Source organism: Pterocles gutturalis, unplaced genomic scaffold, assembly GCF_000699245.1.
Source record: "Pterocles gutturalis isolate BGI_N339 unplaced genomic scaffold, ASM69924v1 scaffold36965, whole genome shotgun sequence".
NCBI lineage: Eukaryota > Metazoa > Chordata > Aves > Pterocliformes > Pteroclidae > Pterocles > Pterocles gutturalis.
The window spans coordinates 31,828-45,120 of record NW_010139500.1 but is presented as its reverse complement, the minus strand read 5'-3'; the positions used below and the strand labels follow the sequence as shown (position 1 = coordinate 45,120).

Genomic DNA, 13,293 nt, shown 5'->3' with positions numbered 1-13,293 from the left:
CCCTCTAATGAAAAGACGACTCTGCTATTTTAAGATCTTGCATGTTATCACCAAGCTCCAGCCACTGAGTTTTCCAGAGCAAAACATTACGCTACAGAGAGCAAGGCGCTGTGACACACAGTGAATTTCCATTCCTGACAACTATTGGATTATTTTTACAAACTGTACTGTTTGACTGTCCCCAGACGATACCAGATGGCAAAAATTCACTGCCCAAATATCCAGAGAAATCAATTCTGTGACTAAAAACCAAAACAAACCAACAAAAACCAGCCAAACATCATGATCCTTCTGCAACAAACAGGAGAACGGAAATGTCTCTGTGATGCAGGGATTTGCTGGGACAGCCTCTGCCTTCACTTTACCTTTCCTCTGCCCGCAGCTGCACACTGCTGTTTAGACGTTTTCACCAGGACTAGACTGTGGCGTGCAAGAACAGACATGGAACTGCAACGCACAAAATCATCGTGTGCCAACTGCAGTCTGTACTGCAGCCATGGGGTGGGTCCGTTGTAATCAACAGGAAGCCCAAGTTGGTGCATTTTCCACTAGAATTAGAGATAACCAACACGTCTGTCTGTAATGGACACTGAAATTGTAAGAAATGAGATGGGAGAAAAGGGAGAGCAATGCACCATTTAGAATAAAGTCAGCCTTCTGTGACAGAAATACTGACCAATCAGTAGTCTGTTAAAATAGAACAATATCTGCCCAAATAAAAAAGGTGTTAACAAAGTCTCCTCATGAAAACCGCAGAGTAATCATTCATTCACAAACAAGCAGCAACTTACACCACTCCTGCCTGTGATTTCTGACCACTTCATGAATTAGATAAGTTCAAGAATTCTCTTGTATTTAACTTATGGTTTTAATATTCAAAATACAGACTTTGTGTATCTATATTCAACTTCCCTAATTGCTAATTTTCCTTATGGGGAAAAAAAGTGTGCACCGAGTGATTAATATTCACTTTGATACCTTGGGTTCACTGAAGCTCTGTTGTAGGCACCCGCACCTCCCGCTGCAACCCTGACTTAGGTAAGCAGCTAAGGATGGAACAAGGAAGCAATATCTTCATGTACTTTACAGATACCAGCTGGAGTGTCATTTCCATCTTGTAATTTAAAAGATAATAAAAATAAAACTACTCTTTAAACTAAGAAGTTTACTTTTTAAAAGACCTGTAAGAGGAAACGGCGGATGGCCTGACTCACTGGTCTAGTTTCCAACACTAACGATGTGATAAAGCTGCGAGGTAGCAGTGACAATATCTGATGTACGAACATGCTCATCCAACACTGATTCTGTTTTTCTAAGGAGAGAGTTGCCATGTGAACATCTAGATGCGATACAGCAAAATCAGCTGCGCTGCACCCTAGAACTCACACCTGGATGGATTCACGGTACCGCACTACTACCGCCTCCACAAGCATCCTTAGTGGTTTATCTAAAAAGGGGTCCATTGTCCATCATTCTTTCTGGCAATGTTTGAATTTGTGCAAATCAAGTGCAAACTTTAACCGAGCGGAACAACGGTGCTCTAACCACCTTTAAAATACGTTAAAAAGACGACAAAGTCTAAAACACAGAAAAATGTTCCAGAGCAGATGTCATTATCTTCCGCTAGTTTCTTCTAGCATGACAATTGGGAAGAAAAACCAGGAGGACTTTTGCATCAAGATATATTACAATAATTAGGTAGAATTTTACCAGACAATGCAACATGTTAAATAAAATAACTGTAATTATATACTAGCCTGCTAAATGACAACAGGAACCCAAGAGCATTTATATTGCTTTCTTCCACTAATCAATGGAATTAGCTTTAGTATCCTTATATCTAATTATTGCTTTTTACAATCAATATCTACTGTATTAGACAGTGTGGAAATTAAGAATAGGTCAGAGTTCAAAGATTTCAAAAAACCTGTCTGACCTCAAGAAATGTATCTAGAAATGGTTTAGTTAAATTCAGACATGCATTATTACCCTCATTACTGTAGTATTAATAATAATTCAGTATATTTTGTGTTACTACTGCAAAATTTACAGAAATATTTTTTGGATTAATTATTTCTTCATCATCCAAGGTTGATAGTTGCAATGAAGAAAAATATAGTATATCTATGGAAATCTACAGAAATGGGTGCTATGTTTCCTGTCATTTTCTGAGTGGGCAAACAGTGAAATTTAATCTAAACTTGTCTGATATGAAGGAGAAATACACTTTGCATTTTCTTAAGTGAGGTTTAACCCTACCCACTGAGTAATAGAAACAAGTTAAACTCTTAGTCCTAGTTCCGAGGTGTTTGGTTTAACAGAAGTCTCTGCACAGGCTCAATCACGTCTCTCTGTATTTACTAACCTTCCAGCATTTCAGCGCTGCACCAGCCACGTCTGCGTGACCAGATCAATATCACTGGATCAACAGCAAAGACCGTAGATCTTCCACCGGTTTATTGTGTTCCCACTAGTGAATAGCACAGCTCTCAGAATTACCAAATCATGGAAATCAGGGCTGGAGTGCCGCCCTCTAATTCAGCTTCTCTTTCTCCCCCTCAGTTCAAGTAAGGGTCAATTAAATCTGTTAATCTTGGTAAATACTCGCCTAGTCTGTGACTCGGTACCTCGGTATAAAGGTAATAGAATATTACCCCACTGGCACTCCCGTAAAAAATTACATTTGAAGAGCTGGATTCACACAGAGTAGAAATTCTTTGATTTATATCATCTAAGTATCCTACCTGCGTGTTACTTTCATCTTAAATCCACTGCTTGGGTACTATTCAGGGCTTGATTCATAGTATTTTAGCCACAAAGCTGACACACAGAAAAAACCTGAAAATTCAGTGATTAAATAGCTTCAGTTCTCCCTCTGTTAGGCATCAGTACAAAACGTGTCTTCTCACTGCCGACATTATAATGTACCAGAAAATTAGTCTGCACCCTCCCGAAACCAAAGGTGTGGGCATGCTCTGAATTAAAGTGCTGCCAAAAAGCAGAAGCGAACATTAAAAAGTGCATAAATTACATAATGCTCACAGAGTTGGTAATGTAATACACTGCTTTTTTTTTCCTCTCTCAGTTATCTGGATCTGGCTTAGACTAACAGTAACTGAAAGTTGTTGGTATCTTGTGGCTAATACATGATCTCTGTCATGTTCCCGTTGGGAAAGTGTCTGTATGCCAAAAGCATTATTCAAAATTATACCTTGTTCTTTTCCATGTAATTATTCTGCCATCAGGAGCGCAGCAGCTGTCAGCCTTATTGACGCGCGGGCCCAAGGCGGTTGGGGAAATGCACCTCCCATCTGGAGAGCAGAACACTTTCACCTTAATAAGGCTGCCAGAGGGACAGCCCTGGAAACCAAAAGGCTGTTTCTCAGACCCCTTGAAATCTGCTTTACTGCCTCCTTCTTTCTCAAGAATGCATTTAAACCTCCGTCATTAGGTCTGTGTGTTGCAGATCAATTTTCCAGACGCTTTAACCTGTATTTCACGCCTGTAAGAAACTCCTTCCCGTAAGCCTGCAACAAACAGCTGTTTAAACCATACCAAAATGAAACTTACCTAAACATATTTGTGTATTAATTCCAGAGTTGAATCTTTACGTGCCTGGCTTTACCGAACGTCACTCTTTTCTTACAAGTTGTCTGATTGCTTTGCTCCCTGGCAGGGCAAGAGCCTGGCTGACCTCCTGCCTCTATTCCTGCGCATCTCCCCAGCAGCAGCTGCTGGCTGCTCCCTCCCACCCTTCCTCTAGAGGATCTGCCATGGTTAATTATCCTTTTCATCTCTACACTCTAACTCTGAGAACTTTTTAACTTTGGGTAAGGGATTGCCAAAAGCATCACCTCCACAGTCCAGCCATTGTTCCCTCCAAGCTGTTTACTGAGATCTCTCCTCTCTGCCCATTGTTCAGTTTCCTGTTTGCTCTTCCCGCACGGCTCCTGTGAATCCCAGCCCCTTCACTCAGAGAGAATCATGTGAAACAGATCAAGTGGAACACAACCACACCAGAAAAGAAGAGAAACCTTTTCTTTCCTCTCCATAAACGATCATCAGGACTAAATTCCCATTTGTAAATTATGTTGTGTTTAGAGAAGCAACAGGTAGAACGTGAGATGTGGAAGGGAAGTTGTGAATATGAATGTTTCATCTCTTGGTGCTTTAGAGGTAATTACTCTGCAAACTGTCAAGCTGCTAATGAACAGGACACCCAGACCTACAACCCCCAGATACAGAATGTGATTAACCAGAAGGAATAAAGAAAATTCTGCAAAAGCCATCATACTTACACTGTCATTGCTTCCTTTGTTGTCCTCATATTTTGTCTCTATATGAATGGAGAATTTAGGCAAAAATGAACACTGCAATAGAAGAAAAATATGTTTGACATAGAAGATATGCCTTGCTTCATCAGCTGATACATTCAGTACATCCTGTTTGGCATCAGCTTTCTGATTTTTTTCAGATTACTCCAAGAAAAAGAGTAAATGTACAAATAACATAAAAGCCAAGGTTTTTAGGATTCTGGAGGGATGTAGAGATTCTATCTGAAAGTTGAACACTATAATGAAGGTATAAATAAATTAGTAGAAATACTCTGGAATAACTAAATACAGTAGCTTTCATGCTCACTATGCTTACGAGTACAAATGTCCTCAATGTCCTGTTATAAATTCAGTTCACTAAGATCTTGAGAGCAACTAGATATTCGTCATCATAGATCAGCCTGTCCCCCACATAAAATAATCCAAGGACACTTCACTATCTGCAGGTGCTCACCAAATGGACAACAATGCTTTGATGGGTGGGGGCTTTTTTAAATTTTCAGTGAGAAATGGATTTTAGCTTAATTTCCTATTCATGAAATTCAGATGGATTATGAGCTGCTGTGGAAAATCCTTTACACTAAAATCAAATCAACCTTTAGATAACAATGCAAGAAAAATTAGGAATGCACAAATGTTTTTCTATTAAAGATAATATTTCTGTATTTCACATGGGAAGAAATGTATTTTCTGTGGATTGCTCAATTTAGTTGGCTTATCAAGACTAGAATTTATAATACTAGGCAACATAATTCCAGTGGAAAAAATATTCCAAATCTCTTTTCTTTAGCATTTCACAGCGCTTCTTTCAAATCAGCTTTTCAGATAGGCAGACAGAGCAGCTGTCTGACCAGCTCTGAAGGATACCAGTTCAGCATCTTCACTATTAGTCATCAGGTCTTTTCTTGCAGGAACTGTCAGTGAAACTGAAGTGCCGGTTCCTCGTACGATGCATCACTAACACCCCATGGCAAAGTGTCTTTGTCAAGACTATGACTGTCTAATGTGCTGTGCGTACAGATTATACAACGAGGACATCATGATGCCTCAGTGTTCACATTGCTGTTGGTCCAAGTTCGGACTTGATAAAATTCGGAGAGCTCTTCTAAGGGAGAGGCTGATGACTAAGAAAAGAGGTGATGCAGAAGGTCAGCTGTAGGGCAACCAAACTGGCATGAGCAGCCAGCTCCTTTGAGACGGCAGAAAATATATGCCTGATCCCATGGACATCACCCAACAAGCCACTGTTTAATCTTCTAGTCACAGGATATCTAGTATTCAATGAGCACATCTAGAATCAACCCTTGTTGAAAAACAAGTGAGAGGTTTGCCAGAGTAAGGTTCTGGTGCCATGGAAGGGTTCTGGTCAAACTGGCTTCCAATGAACACGGTGAAATACTCCCATGTAACGTGCTGGTGCTGCAGATGCCCAGACTGCACAGGCTTCTCTTCAGATCTAATAAATGTTTTGCCTTTTATTAGAGATTTCAGTGGAGTAGCACATTTATGAGTTTCAGTCCAATCTGAGCTGTGACTAGCTCTCAGCTATGCAACGTGTTCATTGAGTGAATATGTGGGAGGAAAAAAAAAATCAGCAGTATGTGGAGTGCAGGATGGGGCAAGTTCAATGACAGATCTGCTAACTCCTATTACCCAGCTTTGTGGGCAATTAAACATTTCCTATGCATACATCTCAGGAAGTGCCGGCTGAGAATATACAATATTTATAAGAATTCTGTTAGAACTGGGGATCTTGTAACACAACACACAAAAAAATCCAGATATTCTCCCAACTGAGGTTTCACCATGTATCTCAGCATGTTGCTCCTATTCTGGCAGACATCCAAAGGCATCTGCAAACAAAAGCCTTAGCAAACAGTAGGCACTACAGGGAAAGAAGATTAAAAACAAAACCAAAAAAAAGCCCAGGTTTGTCATAATGTTCTAATTCTTATCTCCAAAATTAACCAAAAAGTGGAATGAACATTCTTGAACTATATTAATGTGAGCTGGAAGAAGAGATGAATTTAAAGGGTCAACTAAAAGAATTCTACAATCAAATGTTCCTAGAGTAAGAAAGTTATAAATGCGATGTTACAAAAACCAGGGAATGACCCAGGAGACACATGGATGGCTGCATATCCTCCAACAACGTTTGATGTCACTCAGAGGATTCGCATTCAAACTGCATAAACCAACATTCTAGTTGTTTTCTGGTTTTGCAGGAGAACATGGAGGGTGGAAAAGTAAATTACTACTGGATTTGAATCATGAAAAGCAGATTTAAAAAAAAATTGTATAACGTAACAACAGACATCTCCTACTGGATAGTTTTTAGAGCATTTGGAAGGTAACTACATTGGTGCTAGGGTGGTAAAAACCATGGGTTATTGACCTCAAAAATGTCATATGGCAGCCTGGTATTTTACAAAGATGTGTAGCTACAGGGGTCACTGTCCAGGTGAACTGAGCTCTGGCTGACCACAACCCAGACCTCTGCCTATGGGCGTCCTGTGGGAAAGCATCCTTGAGGAAACGAGCGGAGCCTGCCAGTGAACGTTGTGTGCTATCAGCAGTTCCTAGCACTGCTTACTGAACGCAGAACCGGTGCTGCACTACTGAGGACCCAGTGCTTAGGTCTGAACAACAGCTTTTAGATACATTTTCAGTAAAAACGGTAGAGATGTATGCCATCCTATTTACAATACACTAATTGTTTAGAACAGTTACTAGGAAAACACAGTTTACTAGCATTGTGTCTGCATATTTCAAGGTTACTGCTCTGGGACATGTTTTACTTACAAGTCAGTCTGTGTGGAGTATCTGATCTGAGGACCAAACTGTAATTCTTTTTGCTTCACAATTAAACAAAATTAACACCCTCTAAATAAAATCTAGTAATTGACAAAAACAGAAAACAGAATGACATCAGTGATGTGGTCACCAGGTCTATAATGCTTGAGCAGACTGAGTACCTAGGTCAGAGCTTCGTGAGCTTACAAACTTTTAAGCTGTACAGTCTGAGTCTGGTGGTTTGTCAGAAACCTCAGTGGCTATGGAAACTGCTCTGACAATGCTGACCTTAACGGCTCTGAGCAGTGCAGCCCTCGCAGCTCTTTTAAGAAGCAGCAGGATCCACCACAGGACTTGGTGCTGCTCTCACAGCCCCATTGTCAGAAAACTCCATGGACAGAAGGAACTTCCATATAGCACCTTTCCCACTCACAGCTAACACAAGGCTAACACCCTTACCAAAGCAGCTCCTTATCCCTGCTTCCAATTAAAGTACCTTTGCTTATGATCTAAGTATAGAAATTTAGCAGTTGTTGGATGGAGTACATTTTTCAATACTCAAAAACATTTTTCTTTATCGAAAGAATCGCTTTTAGGTCACAGTGTGGAGAATAAAATTGCAAAATAGGAAAAAACTTTGTGCTGTTGATTTGAAGCATAGCTACAGCTTTAAAGGAAATTTTGAATAAAGCCAAATGCCAGATTTCCCTTCTACCTTGCTATCAGAAAATATCTACTGATTTCTACCACTGTCTAGAGTTTACCAGCAGTGAGTCAGATCACGACACTTTGAAATGCAGCCATTTCACATGCTGAACCTACGGCTGCGTTACGCTGCCTGTAGCAGCTCAGCAAGCCACTGCTTGAATCTAGTTGCTGTTTCCTGTGACCCAGAATCTAAACTCGAGTTAAAAAAAAGAGAGATCTTCTAGTCTCATATTTAAAAAAACAAAACAAAACAAAAAAGAAGCAATAAGAAAACATGAAGGATCTTGGGAGTATTATACAAGAAGAATTACAAGTGCCATTTACCTCAAGCCACCTCATTAGAGAGCAGAAAGTCATTTTCTGCACGAAGCTATCAAAAGTCAATCTTCCTGTGTATTTAGTGTAAAGGCGAGGACTATAACAATCTAATTTGAGATTATAAATAGTGACATGAATTTACCCCAAATGAAAACTAAAATCCACCAACAAGTACTCCGTGGCAAATATATATCTCAGAAACTCCACTGACTGGCAACCACTGCCTTAGCAGCTGTGGGGGGTCTCTCTGGCTTTCAGGAACACTTAGCAGGGTCCAAATTTTTGAACATTTCACAGAATGTGTCTCATGATTCATCAGCTGCACTCTGACTAATTGGCAGAGGGATCTGGCAGAACCAGAAAACTGTTTATGCATCATTCAAAAGACTATTATTCATCATGAAAAAGTTGTTGGGTTTTTTTCCTCCCTCCTTAAGTGGCTGTGTATTTACTTAGCCAGGGATTAAAAGTGTTATGCAACAGTCAGACTCAAACTTGGGAGTGAACGCTAGGTAATAAACCTCTTGGTAGATTTTTTTTTTTTTTTTTCAAAGCACCACTCCCTTTCTGCTCTGCCTCCCCCAGGGTGTGTGTTCCTCCAGCGCAAACCTGGCAGCCGATCGATACACTGAGCACACACAGGAATGCACAGGGCACTGCTTCCAATTTTCCATTTCACTATCCTACAGCTTGCAAGGTTCCTTTCTGAAAAACCAGTGGCAAATCGAATCTTTAACTTTAAATTAGACTTAAATGCTACATAATAGGACAAAGTCTTCAGAGTGGTAGTGTCTTCAAGGTTTCTTTGTGTAAAGCTCCAAGGAGGCATCTTATATTGTCACCTGCAGATTTTTTAGATGTGTTATAAACGCCTTAAAAATTTGTTATAATCCGGCACATCTAAGACACTCAAATAAGGAGAATATTCTGGGGTGTTTGTTTGTTTGTTTTAAACTTTCTATATTTGGCAGCCTTTTTGGAAGAACCAGGGAGGTTGAAAGCTCCAGAGAGTAACCAGTGAAATAACCAGAGTCTGGAATAGTAATTACCACACACAAGCATGGGTATTTCCAGATTAAAATAAAGCAAAACGCAGGCAGCGTATGGAAAACACAGACCACAGTTGCATTTTCAATTCACTACAGATAACCTCTTGAAAAAGGAAAGGCCTATTTTTAGCTCGATGATTGATTAGTGTTGCCATGGCAATAAGCAACACTTACAAGAACAGGGTAGAACCTAAGTATGCCAAAACACTTGCCAAAGTCTTAAAGAGACAGTCAGGCACAGATGGTGTTTTACAGTCATTTGATGGAGAGGAACTGTAAAAATAACCTTTGCATGGCGATGACAGCCGAGGTGGCTGAAGGAGTTACTGTAGTTGCCAGTAAATACGCTGGACAGAGGGTAACCAGGAAAGGTTTCTTCACCCCTGTCACCTGCCGTGTACAAGCCCGTGCTGTTCCATCCACACTGTTTTAGCTCCTTTCATTTTCCATTTGGTTTCTTTCTGCAGAATGTTCAAAGAACTGCTAGAGACCTCATCATGGCATTTCTCCTGCTCCTTGTGAATATTAATCTACAATCCTTGGGAGTTATTTTTGTACAGTAAAAATTAATCCCACTTTTTTTTTTTCCTTTTTTTTTTTTTTTTTTTTTTTTTTTTTTTTTTTTTTCTTTTCAAGCAGCAGCAGCATATCCCCCTAAATCTTAACATAAAAGCCTGGAGAGGCAGACAGTGCATGGAAACGTTCTCTCTGATCTCCCACCACTTTCCAGGCTGGTGATTCTTTTATTATGGTCACATACACATTGTTTTGGCAACACAGGTGGAACTGGATCCTTTACAAAGTAATCTCCGTGGAGTCTGGAGCTAAAGAACACAGTAACTGCTACAATGAGATGACACTGGCTAAGCAAAATTAGGGGTTTTTTAATAGGGTAACTTCTAGATACCACATCCTTTGAATTAAAAATTTTTGGGCACTGTTTTGGTAGTCAGTGGGTAACACCTTTTTTTTTTTTTTTTTTTTTAATGGAGATCAAAAACCTGGGAAAGACAACTGGAGTCCCTACTTCTCCTTAACAGGCAAAGTGGGGACTACGGGGCAGTGGAAGGTTCCCACACTCACTGGGGCAGGAGGGAATGTCCCACACAGCCAGGGGCAAGGACGGAAAACAGGCAGAGACACACACACCAGCCCCAGAGCAGCAGGGGCATCTATAAACAAGAAGGATGGATGGAATGGGAGGAGAGAGGTAACGCAGGAGATTGCCAGTGCCTCTGGACAATGGCGAGGACAGAACAGAGAGACCTGGATGCGGGAGAAAACTCAAAATCACGTGTGGGTATGGATAAAGAAGATGTCGTCTCTACAGTTTGTATGCAAGAAGATATGTGAAGATAATATAGTGATGTCTCTCTGGTATACTTCAAATTGCAATATTTTCTTCAGCTATTTACAGAAAGAATAAATATACTTTCTTAAATGGAATACACAAAGTTTTTTTGAAAATAGCCACTATGATATTGATTACCTTCAGCATACTATGGACAGCACTGCATGTGGTACAGGTTGCTTACCACACAAGCTAGCATCAATCAGGATGACAAAGTCCAAAGAGAATAGAAGGAAGGGGCTGGGCAGGGTGATGGCAGGGTTTGGAAGATGTGACTCAATGAGAGGGAGGAGAATTTGGAAAGCAAGATAAGCACAGGAAGGTGGCAAAGAGCAGAAAAAGTGTGGTCAAGCGGAAAGAGTAAGAACAATGCAAAAAAAGGGCTGGAAAATAAGCAAGGGAGATAAACTCTCAAGTTAAACAAGCTCAGAAGGAAAACCACTATTTGTTTGTATTACATACAATAACTTGAAGATTAAAAGATTTTAATCTTGTTGACTAACAAGTTGCCTCCAACCACTATGAAACTCAGCCCTTATCTCTGGCTTTGCCTTCCCTTAGGATCTCCTTCTCTGACACATGGGAACAGTAACCTGTTCAGTGAGGAAGAAGGGAAGGGAGAAGCAGCGCGCACAGGTGAAAAATGACAGTGCCATGGATCAGAGAGGGGTTTGGATTGCTCTATAACAAGCCAGTATTGGAAAAAGGAATTCTCTCAGGCACTTTGACTTACCCTGTTTCAATAGGATCAAGCTATTAAATGAGAATACAGGTTTGGAGCTTTTGAAAAATAGAATATTTGTTTCTTTTAAATACTACAGAGGTCCTTCCTTTTGCTAGAGTCTCTAAAGGAACCAAAGCTGTATTTTACCAATGTCACCAGTTAGCCTATCTTCTAAGTTGGGGCGTGAGAAGGGAGGAATTTTGGTAGTAACTTTGTATTAGGCTCCAATCCTGCAATACAGATTCTGCTGTATTACTGATGCAGACTCTTTGTGTACTCGAGGTGCAGGAAAGTTTGTGCACTGAAGACTGATGGGTTCCATCCACATTTCAAGCACTGGTAATCAGATAAAGAGAACACAGGAAAAAAACTCTAGAGATTCCTTGCAGTGTTTATCTGAAACAACTTATTTTCCTTCTCAAGTCATCTTATTATAAAAATAACAATTACAAAAACATTCCTTCCAGATAATTTACTTCATGGATAAACCGGCAGCTCACTAAATGAAGCACATAAGATGCCTGTTCTCAAAAGTAATCAGAAACCAGCAGGTCAATAATGGAACGTTTAGCAACGATCACTCTGGGGCCTTGACACATAGCAGATTAAATAATTTTATTTGCCTCAGTCATTTGCTGTAGAAGAATTAGTGTCTTTGTGATCAAAGGAATCGTCATCTCCTGCTTTCTGCTCCATAACTGCTTTTCATAAATATTCTGAATTTATATCCTATTCCTAAATTAACTGGAGACATTGGCAGGTTGAAAGAATGCTCTTCCTCCTTGCAGACAGTAAAACATGCACATTTTAATCTTTCTTTATGTTCTTATAATTGTGAAACTAACAATTGGCCATAGATTACACATAAAAAACTATCCAGCTGTTTTTAAATTTCAGCCCCCAAATTGAAATATTGCTAACAACACCAGAACTGCCCAGATCAGACAGCAAAACTATTTGAAATTATCCCTGGTAAAGACCTGAGCTACACCTTCAAAGTCAGAAGAGTTTGCTTAAATTCTGTTTGTATTTTTCCTAACCTCTTTGTACTCCTACTTGATAGCTAAACTTTGTTAGGCTCATTTTCAGTGTACTTTGATCTTATTAATTTTTTGTACCATGGTTGAGTCACCATACGTTTGTGGTTTGATTGTTTGTTTGCTTGAGGCTTCTCCCTTCTTGTCCGGAATCTCAGCTGTCACCAGAACAGGTCAAATGGGTATTTGCTCTGGGCTGCTTACTGTCTAACAATATCCTGATGCAGGTAAAGAGACTGAGTTCTGTGCAAACCTTTCCCATTTGGTTTGCAATAGAGACAGGTTTGCTTTCTAGTTAATTATTTCTAATCTCGTTGGACAACCTCAGAAAGGAAAATAAGAATGCCTTCTGAAAGGTCAGGCATTGCTGTCCACATATCTAAGAATAGCATAAATATTTCACACTAAAGATACATATTTGCAAACACTGTGATAAGCTGGCGCATAAGGGTTTGTTGAGAGCTGCAAGGCATCTTTCCTCCATCCTCCAAGTGAAAAAGGCTCCAGCCTGTGACTAGCAAAGGAATTCTTTCTCAAAGCCAGCAGCTAGCAACACCCGTTCCCCAACAGCACAGGTACCTTGGCAGGAGGCACTCAACAGTATCCAAGTCCTGAAATCCAGAATCCCTAGGAGTTACTACTACGGGGCTCCCTTTCAGCTGTATCCCAAATACTGTATCCCAACTTTATGAGCTTCACAGCAACCTGATGACAATATTAAAGGAACTTAAAAATAAGAATTAAATATTTATTTTAGCAAGATATCTTGTCAGGTTTTTAATTACAAAATCAAAGCCAAAGGAACTGTTCTAAGTTAAAGAGACTCTCTCACATACAGTTCTTAAGTAATGCTCCAGCCACTAAAACAAGGGCTTGAATGTTACAGGAGTATCTTGTTCTTTAAATAGTACCCCCAAATCTGGATGACTTCCTTTGGCTTTAGCTTCGAATGTATTTTTTCTACTTCCTCCCTCTCAAT

The 13,293-nt window shown here is 40.0% G+C and overlaps 1 protein-coding gene across 1 annotated transcript in view; it reads right to left on the bottom strand.

Moving 5' to 3' along the window:
- Window positions 1-13,293, bottom strand: part of PITPNC1 (phosphatidylinositol transfer protein, cytoplasmic 1) — a 43,929-nt gene that overhangs the window by 23,533 nt on the left and 7,103 nt on the right. The window contains exon 4 of the mRNA XM_010083353.1: window positions 4,299-4,370. Coding sequence (XP_010081655.1) covers window positions 4,299-4,370 — 72 coding nt within the window. The remainder of the gene's footprint in view (window positions 1-4,298; window positions 4,371-13,293) is intronic.